Source organism: Sinohyriopsis cumingii, chromosome 13 (assembly GCF_028554795.1).
Source record: "Sinohyriopsis cumingii isolate HCF-2022 chromosome 13, ASM2855479v2, whole genome shotgun sequence".
Lineage (NCBI taxonomy): Eukaryota > Metazoa > Mollusca > Bivalvia > Unionida > Unionidae > Sinohyriopsis > Sinohyriopsis cumingii.
The window spans coordinates 30,468,796-30,490,858 of record NC_142973.1 but is presented as its reverse complement, the minus strand read 5'-3'; the positions used below and the strand labels follow the sequence as shown (position 1 = coordinate 30,490,858).

General features: G+C 35.5%; 1 protein-coding gene across 1 annotated transcript in view; it reads right to left on the bottom strand.

Annotated features, from left to right (window-relative positions):
- The window catches only part of LOC149785132 (uncharacterized), a 181,819-nt gene that overhangs the window by 24,854 nt on the left and 134,902 nt on the right, over positions 1–22,063 (bottom strand). Inside the window, exons 59-61 of the mRNA XM_089978894.1 lie at positions 20,625–20,811; positions 3,320–3,490; positions 212–631 (exon numbers count right to left, since the gene is read on the bottom strand). Coding sequence (XP_089835020.1) covers positions 212–631; positions 3,320–3,490; positions 20,625–20,811 — 778 coding nt within the window. The remainder of the gene's footprint in view (positions 1–211; positions 632–3,319; positions 3,491–20,624; positions 20,812–22,063) is intronic.

Here is a 22,063-nt window from a genome sequence, read left to right as displayed (position 1 = left end):
GATATAAGGTCAGACAGTGTATAAAAATTACATATCAATTATCAGTAAGGAAAAATCCTAATTACCATACAGAATTTCCTAACATAACATGAAGTTCATAGCTCAAAATGATCTTATTGTTTATTCAAAAGTCAATTAGCAAAAGCAATGGCAATGAGCACATTGGTGACAGTATTCCTTATTCAAATTCATGAACTATTGTATAACTGACCTGAGGGTGTCTGAATGTCGATCACATCCACAGAACGTCTGTACTTTTTGCCTCTACTAACATCAAGTTTTACATCTATAGGACTTCCATCAGTAGAGGTTGCAACTTTCATATTGGGTGTCTGAACCACAACTGATCCAAGGAATTTATTTTTACACAGGGTTGCTTCATTGCAGAGTCGCATGGTTATAAACATGGTGCGCCCTGGTTCCATGTGGAAAATATTTTCTGCATCTGTCTTGTATTTAGTATCATTGAAATCATTTCCCAGTGGTTTCAATTCTGACAGTCTCCGCACAGGAATACCACTTATTGTCAAGTTACCTCCCTTGATGGCAACAGTTCCTGAAACGTTCAATCCTACCCATGTGCAAGGGAAAATGTCATCTATTACATCTCTGGAGCTTCCAACACAATAATCTGTAAAATAGTTAAAAATTCTCATGCATTTTACACCTAGTGTGATGTTAATGTTGCTCACACTAATAAGGTACTTTTGATAACACTCTTATGAACCAGTGATATTCATTGGTTAACAATTTTGACTAGAATTGGTTGGGTTATGTAACTACCACTGGACAAGATCAGATCAGCTATGATGGCATATTCTTGGGCAAGGGACTTTGCTCTATTTGCCTTGACATAATCTAACCCTGAAGTGTTGCTCACACTGCTCTTACCCCAAAACTGTAACAAAATAATGAGAATAATGCTTTCTTAACTCAGTACTTTTCAAATTTTAATATTCAATTCATACAGAACTTTGATGTTCTGATCAATGTAATTTCATTATCTTTAAGGGATAAAAAAAACTGACTTTTTTTTTACCACTACTGAAGGACATAGTCTGTATCAACAGCAAACTGTCCAGCTTAGAGGCAATGTAAAATTATCCTCAGAACATATTAAATTATGAAGGAGACAAAAGGTATGGCAGTAGGAGATATACAAGTATTACACAGATTTCTTAACTGGTTGAGAAAAGCTAGGATGATGTTATGTCCTTTGCACAATGCTGTGACAGAGCCCATTAGGCTAATTTGTGTAGGTAAAGCACACAATGTGGAACAAACTGTTTTGAGTTCAGTACAGTGTCTGAGTTATAGGTACAATTATAAAGATGCATCATTGCCTTGAATGAGAATGTTTAAGTCACCATTATTAAGATTACTAGCAAGATTATGATCAGTGATGACGTTCCTTGAAGTTGGATTTTACTTCATATATAAAGTGCAAGACATGATTATTTTGGTAGATGGAACAGTGTACAAGTGTGATTCTTATTTTTATCGCATAATGTCTAAATACAGCTTTAATTTAGAAAAAATTAGCTGTCTGCAAATTGAGCCGAGCCCAGCTAATCTAAATTTCAGAAGTCCTTGACAGAGTTTGACTTCATGAAGCACAGCAACATGGGGGAGCATATTATTTTTTACAAACCCCATGTATATAGCAGCACAACCTAGTATGTTTGCTATTCCCTCCAATATGCAGATGTAGAAAAAAAATCTTCTATGCTGAGAAAAATTCAACAAGACTTTTGGTGAACTTTGAACAACATTACCATCCAGTCTCAAATGAGTGCCAGGATGAACACGGATGGCTTTATATTACTTAAAAGCCCCCCACTATTGACAGCAGCAAGGACTGTAACAAATTAAGAAAATATTCTACTTCAAAAAGTTCAAAACACAGCTGCTCAGATCATACTTAGAGTACCACGATCAGAGCACACCTCCCCGCTGCTCTGTACCCTACACTGGCTATCCATTCGATCCAGAATCAAACACAAAATTTGTTCTCTGTGCTACATTTCACTGTCGGACTCTAGTCCAACATACCTATTTGACCTCACTCATGTGTACACACCAGCAAGATACTTACGCTCCTCTTCTGACAATCGTATACTCATTATTCCAAGTATGAAAACAAAGTCATATGGACAGCGTTCTTTTGCATACCAGGGCCCAGCAACATGGAATGAATTGCCCACTGAACTTAGACACAAAGACACAGTGATCACATTCAAGAGGGCTCTCAAAACTCACTTATTTCGACAGCAAGAACAAACTTAAAGACCTAATAATGTTTCCTACCTGAAATATTCTCAGCATGTTTTTTATTTTTTTAATGTTTTCTAATTTCATGTTGTTTGTGTTTGTAATAATATCATCTTATAGGTGTTGTCTAAAGTTGTAAAGCACTTAGAGCTTCTAAAGATTAGGTGCTATATAAAGTCCTCATTATTATTTTTATTATTACTGTCCAATGGACTTTACTGAAATAATTTTGGTATATTTTGTGTGGTTGTGTTTATGTGAATGTGGACATGTGTGAAACTATTTTTGATTAGTAATTATATTAAATGTTTCAAAGAAAACATGTTTATCTTTTTGTATCAAATTTGAATTTCCAGTAATTTTACACATAAAGATAGTTTATTCCCAACTGGACATCATATTTTAGGTCACACTCACAGAACCCCCTTGAGACTCGAAAAAACACTTTTTGATTCTCCAAAATCCCCAACACTGTCGGTTTGTCTCTTTGTTTTAGAGTTTTGTTCAATGTTGTCTGTGACATTTATGAATGCTTTTGACATTTACTGGGTCCATAATACACACTACAAAATTCTAAAGTGATGTACTATCAGTAAATGTCTTAAGTTTTACTACTTTTGTGCAATTTGCTACATTAATGTCACCTATATAAGTCACATTGTTAAAGTTATCAGTGTTTGTGACATTTTCAGGCTCTACAATGGTATGGTAAATGTATTAATTCATACTTACTAATTTTAAACATTAAAAAGAAATTCTAGTTTTTCTCTATGAGTCATCTACAATGATTATCATACTTTATAATACAATTATTTAAAAACCTGATGAATTAATGCACATGTACCTATTAAGAGACTGAAAACTCTCTAAAAATTTCTTACATGTCCTATACATTTTTATATCTTTTAAATTTGAACCTTTCAACTTCAGATATATTGCTCTGGTAACAAAACATATTACACTGAAAGATTAAATACAGTAATACTGTTTTAAAATGAGAATTAGTTCCAAAGCCTTCCAACTATTATTACATATAACTGACACCAACCATATCTGGTAACAGAAGGATCAGGACTGACTTCCCATGAACCCCCAATGGTGGTGGGGTCACTTGTTGTCATGGCATCTTTGGGTTCAACTGGATGATCAAACTGTTTGGCCCCCTCAATGCTAGCATTAACTTTCTCAACATCTGGAGGTTCCAGCAGCACAGTGACACCTGAAATATGTATATTTTTTATTAGATTAATATATGATGAGTCTGGGACAGAAATAACATTTACTTTCACTAAAAAGCACTTATAACATGATGCAGGTGTTTAACATGTCAATTAAAAGAAAATATGTTGTCAACTCATGAATTGTTTTCACTCCCACATAATCTCACATTCTATAGTCAATACATGATGAGGTTCAGTGGAGTTATCCTCTCACGGCTACAGATCAATGTCATGTATGTGCTAGCTAGTAGATGGTTGACACAGAATATGGGTTAAAATATTACAGACAGTTCTAGTCCTGGACCTATCAGTTGTGTGATTCACTTATGAACAAATGTGACCATCATATGTAAAATATGTCCTTCTAATTGAATTTTATCCAGAGTGGGTTACTGCTGTTATAGACCACTTAACGGTCCGGCCACAACTGTGACAGGCAGCTAGAGACTGTAATTGTGCCTCTTTAACCCTTTCCTGTGCATAAGTCTGGAGGTTTAACACCCTAATTTGCAAAGGATTTGGCATGAAGGTGAAAGTAATATGATTATTTTTATGCATGTTTATTGACATGTTGGCTTGACTTCACTTGCGAAGATTAGGAAGGTGTATGTCTATGTCTATTGCATGTGCGCTGGTGGCTGATGAGCCCTATATGTGATAGGCACGGCCATCCACAGAGGCTGCAGGGGATTGTCTCAGTGTGGGGGGTGCTGCTGATGGTTCCCGGTTTTTTCTTCACCATCGTTTTTCCTCCAAGATGGCCCGTCTGTTTTGTTCAAAAGTGCCAGTGGCCTGGTGAACTGTATGTCACCAGCTTTCACGGTCAGCAGCTTGTGATGACCATTGGCAGTGATCAACGCCACAGGTGCTGAGGGTCTTTTTCAAGGTGTCTTTATATCTCTTTTGAGGTGCCCCTCTATCACGGTGGCCAGTTGACAGCTCACCATATAGTGTGATCTTTGGCAGGTGAGGATACTCCATCCTGGACATGTGCCCTGCCCAGCGAAGCTGTATCTTCATAAGCGTGGCCTCAATGCTGGTGATCCCTGCTTGTTTGAGGACTTCAGTGTTTACAGCCTTTCTTGTCTACAGCTGTTCTATGACTTTTACAGTCTCTTGCAGTGTGGGTGCCTCATCAAGTTCCATCTATGGTGGCTGTTGTGGGATGCTATCAATAGCTGCCTCCTGGACTGTACAGCTAGTGGTGACGAGGCTGTGGAAGTGCTCTGACCAGTGGATCAGGATAGATTCCCTGCCATCTGCACTCCATAGGGGGCTCTGTATTTGGAAGGAAGGACCATACACTACTTTCAGCGCTTCATAGAACCCCTTGTAGTCACCATTATCAGCATACAGCTGGGTTCTTTCTGCAAGCTTTGTCCACCATTCATTTTGTATGTCTTGGAGACTGTACTGGAGAGCTGCAGATAAGGCAAAAGGCTGCTTTCTTCTGTGGACAGGATGGTTGTGCAAGATGGGCTTGGTACGCTTATCTCTTTTTGGCAAGCAGATCTAGGATTTCTTGGTTGCTTTCATCAAACCAGTCTTTGTTTTTCTTAGTGGTGAACCCAAGGATTTCTTCTAAGGTTTGCAGAATGGCAGCCTTGATGTGATTCCACATCTCTTCCGGAGGTAGATCTGGTGGAAAATTAAATTCTTCAAGTCCAGACTGCAGGTTCTCTTGAAAATCTGCCTTGACATCTTCAGACAACAGGTTTTTGATCTGGAGCTTCCTTTTTGGGGTACCTCCTTGTTGTCTGGGCCTGGGCTTGAAGTGGAAGTTGAGCTTGCATCAGATAAGACGATAGTCTGTGTGGCACTCTGCACTGGGCATCCCTCTGGTATGAAGGACATCTGTTAAGTCCCTCTGGTGTACTATGATGTAATTGATTAGATGCCAGTATTTTGATCTTGGATGCATCCAGGTAGTTTTCAGGCTGTTTTTCTGCTGAAATATGGTGTTTGTGATGGTGATCTGTAATTCTGCACAAAATTCAAGAAGCAGGTGCACATTGTCATTGCAGACACCCACGCCATGTTTCCCAAGGATGGTTTTCCAGACTTCTGAGTCTCAGCCCACTCTGGCATTGAAATCTCCAAGGATGATTATTTTGTCACTCTCTGAGATGCTCTTGATAAGTCTGTGTAGGTCAGCATAGAATTTATCCTCTTCAGAAGGATCTGCTTGGAGTGTTGGAGCATATACACTGAAGAGTGTGGCGTGTTGTTGGTTCCCTAACAGGAGATGCATGGACATGATGAGGTCATTGTGACCAGTGGGAAGGTTTGTTAACTTGGTGGCAATTGAGTCCTTGACCATGAAACCAACTCTGAAAGTCGTTTTTAAGTTTTTGGTTTTCCTGACCAGTACAAGGTGCATCCAGTGCCGAGTTCTCTCAAACTTCCCTCCTCTGAAAGGCAGACTTCGCTAAGTGCAGCAATGTCAACAGCGAGAGTTCGTGTGCGATTAAGGCAGAGCGTCTGTTGCTGTCGGTTGTGTCTAGCATTGTTCTGATGTTCCAACAAGCCAGTTTTAGTCTTTTGCCATGATGTGAATCAGGTGGGGCATGCCTTGTTTTTTCTGTTAAGTTTTAACCGTGTTGGAAGATGCCCACTGGCTGCATCAGGCCAACTAGGGGGTTAAGGAGACGAGCTTTGGTTAGGCCACCTTTTCTAGGCCCCTCTCCATGCAGAGCAAGCAGTGCTGTCCCTAGAAAAGGCTGCTTGGTCACTCAGGCTGCTGCTGGGTGATGGTGTCGTGTCCGGATCAACACCAGATGGCCAAAGGCCTGAGTCACCTGCATGCAGGATTGGGACTGCGGCTTCCAGTGACATCTTTCACCTGCCATTTTCACCTCTTTCCCATTGCTGCAGGGTTTGATAGAGTCGAATGTAAACAGTAGACAGTTCCTTCATGCCTGCGCAATGGAGCTTTTAGGTGAAGTGCAGTCTGCGCAAACTGACCCCACCCTTTAAACCTGGGGTTCATCTGCCATGGCCCAGCAAGCCAGGACGGTGACAGCGAGGTCCGCAGGCCATAGGTTTTATATCGGAGTTTCCCTGTCCTAGGCAGATGGCCAACCATGACTGAAGAGATCTGCCTTCCCTGCTATTTTGAACCATAGCTGGTTGGCCACAGCCACAATCCACTAATACATATGGTGCGCCCTGGTCCTGAACACTTGGCCGTTGATCTGTAGAGACCTTCCGCCCTAGCCAGTGATTTCACTGTAGAAGTTCATACGCCTAGTGATACAGTGTTAACATCACCCCCTCAACTTGGGTACTGCATTATTTTGATCCAGACACAAAGAATATACCATGATGACCAATGATGATGATCCAGGCTCTTGTATCCTATGATAAGAGTTCCGTCAAGAAAAACTTAGAAGATCGGCTTTCAAATGTGTTACTAGATTTTCCTGTTGATACAAACTTTAGATAAGTGGGAATTACTGTATATATCATGCATTTATTTTGCATCATGGAAGCAAGCAGAATTTATGATGAATGTCTAAGGTTTACATACAAATAAACAAACTTAAATTTATTGAACGATTCTCAAAATCCAAAAGTGTTCCTTTTTTAAATCTATTGTTTATGCATAAAAACGCAACAAAATAAAATTGCTTCTTAACCCAATACACTTTAATTATGCCATTCCAATAGATCATTCTGTTTTGTAGGCTGTGTTTGACAAGCTGCTGTTGAGTAACAAAATTTGTTATGTATAAACCATGCAAATGCATATGTACTCAAGATGAGAGATAGCAGTTCAAACCAAGCTTTAAAGTCATATCATTAATAATAATGAATAAAAGAGCATACAGATGTATAAATTGGCAGATTAAAATTAATGTGAATTCAAAAATGGAATTAAAAAGTATGTTTTGGGTATAAACTAAATTGGCAAAAATACAGTATTTTTGGAAATGATCAGATTTCATTGCTTTTATTTAAGTCACCGCGAGAGGCCAACTTTATAGGACCAAACAAGAAAGCATCTTTTTTTATCTGACTGCAACATTAAAGCCTGGCAGCAAGATCAATTAATTGTTGAACAAAGTGCAGGTCGGAACTGGCCATCTGCCGACATAAATGATTAGGCCAGAAAATTAAAGCCTGACGGCAAGATCAACTAATTGTTGAACAAAGTATGGGTCAGAAATGGCAGCTTGTCGACATAAATGATTAGGTGGAATAATTAAAGCCTTATGGCAAGATCAACTAATTGGTGAACAAGTATGGGTTGGAATTAGCAGCTTGTCAACATAAATGATTAGAAAACAAAAGGATTTGTTCATACTGGGACCAAGAGCTTCTGTCGACATGTATGTTTATTTTTTATCTTGATGTTGACATAAGCATGACAATTTTGGTAGTAACAGTAGATCAAGGGACCGGGATTTTGCTTTTTTGTCGAAATAGGTGGCTTGTTGACATAAGTGATGTCGATATAAGTGGGTAGAACTGTATAACTTCTTTCATAGAAAATATATATAAACTAAAGATTTTGACAAAACTAGAGTCTGATTCCCATTAGAAAAATAATCAAATCATTGGATGCATCAATCTATTCTTCAAATAAAAAATTTGAAAAACGCAAGAAATCGTGCGAACAGAACAAGAATTCACCAGAAATGATTGGAATGCTAACAAGATTCCACAGACAGTGTTTATATACCCAATGATGAAGTTCTGAATAATAATAATAATAATAATAATAATAATAATAATAAAAAAATTAATAATAGTAATAGAGATAGCAACAGCAACAAATGCAGCAATGATATTGATTTTATTCAAGGTGTGTTTTCTGTATAATTTATAACTACTATTTAAAACTACAATACCAAAAGGTTATCCAGTAGATGACACCACTTGTAAATGCAAATGCAATTATTATTTGTTCCCTAAAATTTCACTTAATGGTTTTAAAAAATATTTCAAGAGATTAATTAATCAATGGAAGTCATCATACGAGGCACATCTAAACTGAACAAGGGAGATAATACATGCAGTACTAGAAATTATCATGAGTGACAAGGTGTCATAAGCTGGTTTCTATTAAAGCAGGTTCTGAAGATGTGAAACCAATTTAAAAGTATCGGTACTAAAGCAAGATAAGGGAAAATATCACCTTTTTTTCTGCTAAACTACATGTTATTGTTTATTTTGAAAAGGGTGACATATATGACTCTGAGGTACAACCCTCTCCTGAGGATAGCATGCAGAAAGGGTAGAACCAATCTGACCTCTGCAATGTCCATTATTAAAGAAATTGGATATAAGGATAGGCAGGAATTTGAATCTAAAATGAGAATCTAATTGTGGTTTGCAGGATTTGAGATACCCGAGTCTAGTATTCATGATTTGTTTCATGCTTCTGTAAATACAATTTGTTAGTGTTATGGGATGATAGCTGTAATGGTCAGTATAGTCATTTCTATGTTTTGATACATGTATCTCTTTTGCTTCCTGCCATGAAGGCAGAAAGTCACCAGTTACCAAATTTTACTAAAACTGTAGAGCCAAGTATTGAGAGTTCAATCATGTAATTGTTTCAGGAGATGATAGCAGATATCATAGATTAATCAGAGTGAGAATGTTACTGTTTTAACATGTAGAGGTAGCAGATGTATTTAAAGGAACCTTTTCTTTCAGTTACTGACATTTAGAAGTTTTCAAAATAGTTCTCTGGTGGAGAATTTTTGGGGAATACTACTTCAGCCCATGCATTTAAAATTTATGTTGGTGACTAATTTATTTGAGTTCTTGAGGTATCTGTTTACATGTTGGCTAATGATTTTCCATACAATATTCTATACCAATTTACTATAAAAGAAAGAATGTAACATAGAGATACAACATGTCCATGTTTCCTCTTGCTCTAATGGTGACCATAATTAGTAAAGAAACACAAGGAAACTAAAGCTGTCATTTACATAACCTTGGAAACATGGCATGATAAATCAATGGTTTAAACCAGGTTTTTCTGGCCATCAGTCTAGTTTGAGTATGTATGCATATGTGTGTGTGTTTGTGTATACATGTAGAGGGCCAAACAATACTCTCTACATTGGGCCAATGAAAAGTTCATGTTCCAATAACGTAGATATAATGAATTTCCAAAACTTTTTAGTAAAGATAATCCCTTCCCAAAAAGCTAAGCTGGTAGTACTGTAAAATATAAATAATTTTTTTTTTTTTTTTTTTTTTTTTTTTTTTTTTTTTACACTACTCCTTCTGAATGGAAAGTCATAGTGACATGATCTTGTTATCACTACTCCTTTTGAATGGAAAGTCATAGTGACATGATCTTGTTATCACTACTCCTTCTGAATGAAAGGTAATATTTCCATGGAATTTTAACCTGAATACTTTAATTAGTCCTAAATGAAAATGCTGCTTGCACATCCAGTATGACTGCTACAATGGTCATCTTGACAATCTTGCTATTGCTACTCATCCTGAAGGGAAGGGCATGGCAAAGTGTTGTTTTTACTACATGACTATTTGTGATGTCTAGTTAGTCCTAAATGAAAATGGTGTTGCTCTGACATGTGATATACTGCTCTGGTGGCCTAGTGGTTAGAGAGTCTGCCTCAGATGCAGGAGGTTGTGGGTTCGATCCCCGGCAGAGTCATACCAGAGACTTACAAAAATGGTACTTACAGCTGCCTAACTTGATGCTCAGCATTAAGAGGTTAGTGTTAGGACTGGTCAGCCTGGTGTCAGCATAATGTGATTGGGTGGGACATCATGCTACATGTCTACAGCTTGATGCCCCAGTGCTAGACATCACTATAAATTGTCACACTGCAGACCTCTTAGTGTTATGACTGAAATTTTTTTAAAGCTACGTTAAAGAAAAAATCCAAATCCAAATGACATCTGATATGGCTGCCATCTTGAAAACCTTGTTATCACTACTCCAGAATGAATGGTCATATCATTATTGTGATTTTAAATGAATGACTTCAAATCATGTTTTCTTCGTCTTAAAAGAAAATGATATAGATTTGACTTCCAATAAGACCACTACCTTGGCCATTTTGAATTTTCTTTATGGCTACTTCTAAATGACTGGTGATATTAATTTTGTACTTTTACCAAAAGACTTTTTATGATGTTTTTTTTTTTTTTTTATTAACCCCGTAATAGGTTGACCAATGGGTCAGGGAACCATCCCAGGGTCACCTTACAATCAAACATTTCTGGTTATCAGATAATCTAGGGATAATAAATATAATCTACAGAGAAAGTAAAAAAGAAAACACACACACACACACACACACACGCATATACACATGCATATGGCACACAATCTAGGTGACATGGCCTTTGTGATATTACAATATTTTGTTCCTGTTTACCATCAAGACAGAGACAAGTTAAATGTTCATTGTTGAGGTCCATTTTTGAAGAAATTGGTCCTCTTTTTTATTTACCTTAGCATTGTATTTTTCAATGTTCTTATGCATTGCAACTATTTGCTTAAAGGCAAAAATAGAAGGATTTTTCATATTGAATCTGCAAGTATAAATATAATATTTTGCCAAAATAAGCAGAAAATTACCCAAACTGTCCAGTTGTTCACTTCCTAAAAATGTTTCTTTTTTGGACAGATGTACAATATTTGGGCAAAAAGGTGCAAAATCTTCAATAAAACGGTACCAAAACTGTGAAGTAATACTGCAGTCATAAAAGAGATGCTGAATACTTTCAGTTTCACTCTTACAGAAAGTACATTTGTTGTCATCAAATATGTTAATTCTTTTAAGAAAATCATTAGTAGCGATTATTCTATGGATTAATTTAAAGTTAAAAGAGATCAACTTGGTATCCTTGGTACAGCGTTTTGCCCGGCTGTATATATCAGACCACTCCTCACTACTTATATTTTTATTAAATACTTGCATCCAAGCTTCTTGCTTCGCAGTGTGTTGCCTTTTAGTTTCCTGTAAAAGATCTTTGTAAACATACTTGAGTGAATCTTGTTTTTACAAGTTCGTTATTTTATCCTCCTGCTTATCAAAATTATTATGTACTAGATGGTTTTTTATGGCATCTTTCCATGCTTTAGGAATTCTGGATATTAAGGAGAAGTATTTCAAGAAATCATCGCTTCCAGTTTTTTGTTTTATTATCTCAAAAGGTATTAAATTACCGTGGTCATCTACTAGATCATTCAGAATTTCAAAACCAGCTTCTGTCCAGGATTTGTATTGATAAATCATTTTAGGGGGGACAAAATTTAAAATACTCATGGATAGATACTCGTTAGGACTTTGCGGTTCTTCTTTCCATTTAGATACTGCCAAAATTACATCTCTCCAAAAACTGTTTTTAATGAACTTACTAAATTCTTCTAATTTCCTTCTCCCTAAATTCCAAATATCCTTTTTATTTCTGAGTATAGTTGTATTGACTAAGTTCTGCCACGTTCCATCATCCTTTTCCAGCAATCTTTTAACCCATCTTATCTTAATATACCTAATGAATGAAAATATGTGTATCATATTTAGTCCTCCCTCGTTTTCTGGGGAAACTAGTATATCACGTTTTATTCTCTCTACTTTTCCACCCCATACAAATTTAAATAACATGCGATTTAGTTCTGCTTCAACTTTTGCTGATGGGTTAGGAAGTGCTGAAAAAATATGTATGAATATGGGCAGAACAAGAGTCTTTACAACAATTACTTTACCAACTATTGACAGATGTCTTTGACTCCAGCTTGCCAGTATTCGTTTTGCCTTTGTTAGTTTCTTCATATAATTAATTTCCACCATCTGTTGTAAATCTGGAGAAAATTCTATGCCAAGGAGTGTAAAGTTCGAAGAGGACCAAATTAGGCCCATTTCGGGACATATTCTTTCATTAGAAAATTTCCTGTTTCCAATCCAAATAGCTTTTGTTTTTGTTATGTTACATTTAAGTCCCGATAATAGAGAGAAACCTTGCAAGATATTCATAGTTGCTTCAAGAGAAAAACTAGATCCATCAAGAAGAATAAAAGCATCATCGGCATACTGACCCAATTTATATTCACTGGCGTCAAAGATTACTCCCGTACATCCACGTTTTGCTTTAAAGTTATAGCTAAAATCTCAACCCCAATGATAAACAAATAAGGTGCAAGGGGATCTCCTTGACGACATCCTCTTTCAAGTCTAAAAAAAGATGACATATGTCCATTATTTATAACACAACTATTAGAGTCATTACAAAACAGTTTAAACCACTTACAAACGGAATCACCAAAATTAAAAGATTGTAGAGCTTCTTCCACAAAGATCCAGTTAATTGAGTCAAAGGCTTTTTCGAAATCCATTAACAATAATAAACCATATCTGTTTTCATTCTCAAGTTGGTCCATGATATCATATAATAGTCTGGTGTTTTCTCCAATGAATCTACCCTTCATATATCCTTTCTGAGTATCGCTGATTATTGATGGAAGAACCTTTTTAATCCTAGCTGCAATTGCTCCCGAAGCAATCTTATAATCAGTATTTAAAAGTGATATAGGTCTCCAGTTTTTAAAATATCTTCTGTCTTTTTCCTCCTTTGGTAGACATGTGATGACTCCTTGAGTCTGAAAATCTGAAAGTTTTCCTACAGTATATCCGTAATTTATTGATCTACATATAAATCCCCCCAGAGACTTCCAAAAGAATTTATAGAACTCTACAGTGAATCCATCTGAGCCAGGACTTTTTCCATTTTCCATCCGTTTTAGAGACATACCGAATTCATTAATTGTAAGCAGACCCTCGCATGATTCTCTTTCCTCTCGACTAAGTTTAATATTGTGATCAAAAAATCTATTTCGAGTTTCTTGAGTAGCCTCGTCATCAAGCTGAGCTATTCTGCTTTTGAACAATTCCATATAAAACTGTTTTTGTGCTTCTAAAATATCTATTTGGTCAGATATATTTGTCCCATCATCTAAAATAATTTCCTTTATTGTCTTATTAACATAGTTTCTTTTTTCAAGATTTAAAAGTACTTTGTGCTTTTTTCCCCAAATTCATACCATCTAGCTTTAGATCTTAATATAACACCTTCTATGTATTTTTTCCTAGATTCCTCTAATTCTGCTTTTTTTCTCTCTAAATTTTCCAGAATTTCCTCATTTATGTTATTCGACAGTCCCCCCTGAATTTCTATTATTTCCTGCTCAATTTTCTTTAATTTTTCCCGTTTCTCTTTTGATTTCCTAATAGAATAACATATAGTTTCAGATCTTATTTTCATTTTCAAAATTTCAAAGAACATTTGGTCGTTACAGGAAAGAGAAACATGGAGAGAGTCATCTTTATTTCCCCCTACATAATATTCATTTACAGTGTCAGTTATACACTTTTTGACCAAATCGGTATACTCAGTGTTCCTCAACAGTTGGTTATTAAATTTCCAATATCCTTTTCCCCTTGGAAACGTTGAAAACGCCACACTCAAAACAATAGCTGAATGATCAGTCTTGTACCCTGGTAAGATACATGCATCAGCTGTATTCATATGAATGTCATCCGATACAACAAAGTAATCTAGTCTACTTTGTTTCAAGGGAGATTTTTGCCTCCAGGTATACATCTTTAAGTCTTGGTTGGAATTTCGCCAGGGATCAATTAATTCCAATTCGTTTTTCAGGTCTTGAATCGCTGCCCTAGACTGTTGGTGTTTGTCATGTAAAATATTATAAGTATCCAAATCTAAGTCTTGAACAGTATTCCAGTCTCCGCACATTATAATTGATGAGTTCTCAAAAAATAAAGTCTCCTCCTTTAACTTTCTAAAAAAGCTAGGATTATCATCATTATAACCATACAAATTCACGAGGGTTATTCTGTTGCCATTAATTGTAATATCTAAAATAATAAATCTCCCTTGACTGTCACATCTTTCTCTATGGATTATAAATTCAAAAGTATTTCTAAAAAATATTGCAACCCCAGCACTCTTACTAGAGCAGTGGCTAAATATACATTTGTATCCCCATTCAGCTGCCCAATATATTTCATCGTTCTTTGTACTATGAGTTTCTTGCAAGCATATTATAGATACATTCTTTTGTTTTACCCAGTGGAAAATATCCCTTCGTTTTAAGACTGAACCTTGCAGGCCTCTAACATTAATAGATATAATTTTTATGTTATTATCCATGAAAACAGCAGAAATTTTACACATACATATTCTTGTACAGGAATGTATGAAGTAATTATCACCTTGAGTTTATCATATGCATGGCTTTCACACTCACACTCACACAGAATACAAACATCCATAATAAAATCATCCATGGTGTTACAGTAAATGCTGTAGCTTTGGCTGCGTTTAACATTGATACAGTATACTATGGACAACAAGTGAAACAACTCCATTTGCGATAACTCTTATGCACCTCTGACAGACCTTTCCGGAGCTAAGACAGTTTTGTAAACCAAACAGCACAGATTAAAAAGAATATAAATTACAACTTAATGAATGAAAAAAGGGGTAAAAGGGAAGAAAAAGAAAGGGTGAAAGAGCGCATACATGGGAGTGGTGGGTGATTGAATGTATGAGCAAAAAAAGTGAGACTGAGAGATTTATCGTGGAGGAGTGATGTTGAGAAAAGTGAGTAAACAACTGAGTAAATGTGTATATGAGAGTATAAGAGTGAAAGATGATTTATAAACTAGTGAGGGAATTTATTAGGGAGAGATATAACAGTGGACCAGCGAATAAACAGAAATATAAATTAAGGTAATGAAGCAAACATTCTTTAAAAGGTATAGAAATAAAAGACAAAGGTAAAAAAAACATAAAATCGTTAAAATATACAGTCATAACTAGAAATATACTCCATATTTACTCATAAAGTCTCAGATTTCCTATGCTGGTGTAATCATAAAGCTTCGTATTTGATTTCACACAAAAAAACAACAAACAAATAAACTTCTGTTTCACAGGTAGAAGTTGATACACTCAGTGGAATGTAAGTAAAAATCAATACACTCAACAAAAATGTTTCAATTTTGTGGGTTCTGTCAAGGTATGACCCCTGGTCTAGATTAACTCTTAAGGTGGTATTCATGATTTACGTACAAGGTGTGTCCTATACATGATTTAGGTACAAGGTGTGTCCTATACATGATTTAGGTACAAAGAGTGTCCTATGCACGATTTAGGTAAAAGGTGTATCCTATACATGATTTAGGTACAAGGTGTGTCCTATACATGAGTTAGGTACAAGGTGTGTCCTATACATGATTTAGGTACAAGGTGTGTCCTATAATATATGATTTAGGTACAAGGTGTGTCCTATACATGATTTAGGTACAAGGTGTGTCCTATGCATGATTTAGTTACAAGGTGTGTCCTATACATGAGTTAGGTACAAGGTGTGCCCTATTCATGATTTACATACAAGGTGTATCCTATACATGATTTAGGTACAAGGTGTGTCCTATACATGATTTAGGTACAAGGTGTGTCCTATATGTGATTTAGGTACAAGGTGTGTCCTATACATGATCTGCACAATACATCATCACTGTGTTTTATTCTGTATGGAATATGTTACTTTTCAATGATGAGTTTGATGTTTTGAAACTTGTTTGTCAAGGTTTATTTAAGAAAATTTGCAAATATATGAAGATGATGATTTACATAGTATTTGAATATTTCTATTTCTGAATATTATGTTTCAATCTTGTTGCTTATATTGATAGATAATGAATACTGTATAGCACCCATATTGCTATAATGGAGAAAAAATGCAAACCACATCAAAATCAAACAACATGAATCTGTTAATATATATACTTCTTACTGCCTGTCATCCAAGCTCACACCAAAATTAGTCCCCAACAGTGTGTGTGTTTGTGTGTGATTAGGATTTTGAACGTAGCTTTAACAATTTTTCAGTCATATCGCTACGATGTCTGCAGTGTGGCAGTTTATAGTGATGTCTAGCACTGGGGCATCATGCCACAGACATGAAGCATGATGTCCCACCCAGTCACATTATCCTGACACCAGGCCGACCAGTCCTTACATTAACCTCTTAAGGACTCACGGTACTAATTCCACTCCAATGGTAAACATATGGAAACACTATCATATTCAAAATTCAATAACTTAAAATTTATGGGTGCTGATAATGACACCTATAATTTTTCGTGCACATCTAACCTTGGTGCAAGCTTATGTGTGGAGAACACCATATGACCCGCGGCAATTTGTTTACATACATGTGCATGAAACACGTGTTATTGATTCTGCACCAAATGAATCAGGTGCTACTTTCAGTATTGAGTACTCCTGAGTCAAGCCTGTAAAAATGCTAAAATTGCATCAGTAGAAATTTGTCAATATTTTTTTTACATTACATATAGGATAAGCTCTCAAAAGATATTTTTCCTAAAATTTTAATTTTCATTATTAACCAATTATGGACCACCAAACCTGTAAATACTCTATTATTTCTTCACCCATTTCTAGACTGGTTCACAGTTCTTCCGTATAATTAGTACCGTGTGTCCTATAACCAGATTTGAAAAAGTTGTATTTTACTCCTTGATATTAGAGCATAATTGTAAGAAAGAATTGGCCATGCTTGTGCATGGATAATAGTGCAATAGCATTTTATGTGATACCAATATCTGTAGTTAAATTGCATCCACATTACATGTTGCTGTGTTGTATTGTACTTATTAATGGCTTATTCTTGTTATTAAAATAACTGTTTTCTGCCTTTGTATCTTCATGTTATCTTTCTATGGCATGCATGCTACACAAAAGAAACACAAGCATGCTGCCATCAGCAAATATGACATCACAGGGTATCAAATTACATGACGCATTGTATTTTCATCTCTCACTGGCTATAAGACAAGTTTTAAATGTTTTAAATTTCAAAATTGCATTTCTTTTCTTGCTGATTCTCACAGAAATAACATACAGTGCATCCCTATTCACATCAATCAAACAAAACAAATAAGTGTGCCACATGACAGGTCAAAATGATACGAGGCCATTGCCCTTTTGTGACTAAAACAAATACACACACCCATGAAGCATCAAGAGATGCTGATATTCCAAACTTATTTAAACTATCATCACATGTGATTCATGACCCCCAAATGTTAATAAAAAGGTATAAAAGCCAAGGAAGAGTTCCATAAGCTGTATTATACTGAATAATTAAATAACATAGTGCTACTTTTTAGTATAAAACTATGGGGAAGGGTGAATAAGCAAAGAATAGACAGAGTAATTTCTTCAAGCCTGGTAATGTTCCCCACAACAAAGGGGGGGAGGGGAATGTGTATCAACCCAAATAACACATCAACATGAGGTATGTTACATAAGGACATCAAGAGACAAATTTGAAAAAGCTATCCAAAGTTCTTATAATGCTGACATTGATGTTGGAGACAGAAAGTGTATGCACAAACTGTTATGACTCAAGCTGTTAAGTATGCTGGAGGTGGAGAAATGTGTGAAAAACTTTGCTATGCCAAGACAAGTTCATGTCTCTATGCAATATGCAGACACTGATAAAAATTGTCACTGAATACACTACTTGTTAAATTTAAGTAATAGAACTGAATTGCATACTGAAGTTGTCTAATACATAAACATATACCTACATTTACCCAAACTCATAAAAAGTTAAGAATAAGTCTAAAAATCATTACTGTGGCTGCTTTCCACTATAAGCAGTGTTAAATTACGTACTTTTTATTATAAAGCTGAAAAAATGCATACATTATTGAACAAAAGAGAAACAAAGCAAACATTGCAATCACTCAATTACAGTCAAAGGGGAGGTAATACACCTTGATTTGGCAAACCAAATAGCAAGCTCTAATTAACAGCTAAATGATTCCTTACTATTACTTGATGGTAAGAACAGAGCAATGTAGGTTTTATAAATAGCTTTTGTTTCAAATATGAAACCATATTTCTGACATGAAGCTTGTTTTCATTTATTCACAACAACATATATGGTGAACAAAACACATATCGCTTAGTGCACGCAGTAATCAAATGCTGAGATTTGGAATAATGTGTTCTGAGACCACAAGTTGCAACACCCTGAGTATGAAGGTTTTCTATCATGGGACTTGGTACATGAAGAAAAAAGAGATCTGGTTTGGTGGGAGAGAGCAGTATGTTCACCATGCAGTTATACATCAAGAATGTTTCAACTGTATGAAGAGAGGTTGGGGAAGAAAAACTGCCTGTGTAAAGAATGCAATACAGATGGGACTTTTGCAGAGTTATATTTGGAATGAAGGGTTGAAAACTATTAGTTTAAGTGAAAATATCCCTCCCTGCTCTCTCAACAAAAGGAATGCAGAAAAAGTTCCAATACTGTTTACCCAAAAATGTAATGTACCAATATGAGAAACATGCTGAACATAGAATAGGTGTCAAGGAGTTTAATTCTAGGATAAGAAATAAGACCGGTATAATTGATATTCAATGTGACTCGACATATAATAATTCAATTTACAGGTTGAGGCAATGCAGCTTGTGCAGTTTTGTGCACAGTCCTTATTTTTACAATGTTCTCTGCTTTGATCTGCTGAGTGTGTCTCTAAAGTTAAATGATCAGCACTGATACATAAGTGATTGTGACATAAGTGGCTTACATATAAAATCTCCCCCACCCCCACCCCCTTTTGGGGAATTGTTGTATGTGTTAAATGGTATTTAACCATATAGGCCAATCTATGGGTACCATCATATGAAATTCTGCCATCAGGCCATACTATGCTCTTTTCCCTATGGCCTGAGCTATCTACTTCCACTCTCCAGTGTATAAAACCAACCCCATCTGTATTTTGTATAGAATTTTTCTCCAAAACCACATTCAAACCATGATAAAAAGACTCCATTATGATTGTCATATGTAAAAACCACCAAATTGATACCCTGTATGCACGTGGTAACCATGGAAACAACAAACTCCTATTATGGTATAGGTCGCATATAGGACTCACGGTACTAATTCCACTCCAATGGTAAACATATGGAAACACTATCATATTCAAAATTCAATAACTTAAAATTTATGGGTGCTGATAATGACACCTATAATTTTTCGTGCACATCTAACCTTGGTGCAAGCTTATGTGTGGAGAACACCATATGACCCGTGGCAATTTGTTTACATACATGTGCATGAAACACGTGTTATTGATTCTGCACCAAATGAATCAGGTGCTACTTTCAGTATTGAGTACTCCTGAGTCAAGCCTGTAAAAATGCTAAAATTGCATCAGTAGAAATTTGTCAATACTTTTTTTACATTACATATAGGATAAGCTCTCAAAAGATATTTTTCCTAAAATTTTAATTTTCATTATTAACCAATTATGGACCACCAAACCTGTAAATACTCTATTATTTCTTCACCCATTTCTAGACTGGTTCACAATTCTTCCGTATAATTAGTACCGTGTGTCCTTAATGTCTTAATGCCATGTGCCTAATGAGGCAGCTGTTAGTACCATTTTTGTAAGTCTTTTGTATGACTCAGCTGTGGTTTGAACCCATGACCTCCCGCTTCCTTACTAAACATATTTAATCCCCACCAATACAGAAAGATGTGGAAAATAAATATATACACTTAGGTTTGACATTATTGGAGTTTGTATGCACTCAACAGTTGCAAAATGTATCACCATGAGATATTTTAATATGAGCACAATTCAGCCAGAATGAATATTATACTTTTACTAATGGCAGACTGAAGACTGGAATGATAGCAAGAATGAAAAATCAGAATTCAAGTGAATTAAAATCTATGTCTATCATTTCAGTAGTAAAGGATTTCTGTCCCATTAACAACTCTGTCTTTTCTTTGTTTTTATTGCATACACATACATGTGCTTGCTTCAAAATTGGAAAACTAATGTAATTATTTTGTTTGCACTAATTCTCAAATGTACTCATTATCCACATAGTACAGTACATTCGTTTCTGAAAACAGCAAAAAATGGGCACTTGTAATTAATAAAAAAAACATTATATGGCATATGGGGCCTAAATTTGTTTCATTCTGTTTCAAAGCATTGACTTTGATTTGACATAAAAAGAGAGAATAAAGCAAATGAAATGAAAACATACCTTTGGTATCATTCCATATAGTTGTGATGCCAGCTTGATTCCTGCATTTTACAGACACGTAATATGTTGTATTATGTTCCAGAATTCCACTAAGATTGGAATTAATCCCAGTTGGATTGATGCCTGTAGAGATGAATGACTGCAGTTCACTGCCCCCAGGAATGATTCCTATTGCCCAGTGGTATTCCTACAATTATGATTTAAAAATTATTGAAGAGGAATTTATCAATAAAAAAACATACAATATTACTGATCCAATTTCAAGGAATTCAAGATGAAATCTATTCAATGTAAAGTTGAACCCTTTTTGATAACCTTCTTATGATGTTCTGTTCCATAGTTCTTTGCAGTAGGAAAGCAAATATGAGTTTAATTATGCTAAAAATGAAAATATATATACAAATCTTCTATTGGCAAAAAATAAATTGCGTCAACAATCCATGTAACTAGACGATGTAATTTTAACTTTAGATTCTTCTGCATAATGTTAACCTCAATTACATTAATACGGCATAAAACCCAATTCCGATAGAATAAAGATATTAGCATAAAAGTGGAAATCATACAAATTTAGTCAATAAGCACAGCATTTTAATGTGAGACATATGAACAGAAATACTTGTCAAAGCAAGCATGCTCCTGTTTGATAACAAATTTACTTAAACATTTCTAAATTGTGACAATTTATATCACATATAATTAATTTATCAGCTGTTGTAAAAAAACAAATCAAGCAAACTTTGACACTGGGCAGCTTTAGGTTTTTTAGTGTTACAAGATAATTTTTAAAGCTCAAACATTCCATTGAGAGTAACTATTGATGATAGAACAAACAATGGAGTGTACATAAATTTCAAACTCTTATTCAAGCTTCAGAGTGGTATACCATGTCCATCAATCTTGCCATTTGGCTGAGAAACACTGTTCCAGCCACCACATAGAGTTCACAGATGGTACAGGAAACACTGTAAAGAAACACCACCACTTCTTGACTAGCATGCATATTTTCAAGTCAAGTTGTCCAAGCTGGATACATTGTAGGTACAGTCAGTGGAATGTTCTATTTTTGTTTGTGTATACATGTTAGACCTTACTTTGTTTTGGTGAGGTAGTAACAAAAATATTGCTACCAGTGTACCACACATTTACCAAAAAGATAAAAGGAATTGACTTACACATATCACAAATAATTGCAAAAAACCACATTGAGAAAGGGAGTAAGAGACAGAGGTCATCAACAAATTGAGAGAGACAGAGAAGAGAGGTGGTCAGTAATATAGACATTCTGAGCTCACATTCAAGTTTAACACTCATTCAAGACTGAATTTCACAATTATAATTATAAAGTACTTGCAGTAAGTACAGGTTTATGCCAATGTTTCTAATATTACCCAGAATGATGGTGATATTTATGTGAGGTCCTTGCATTATTTCAGTCA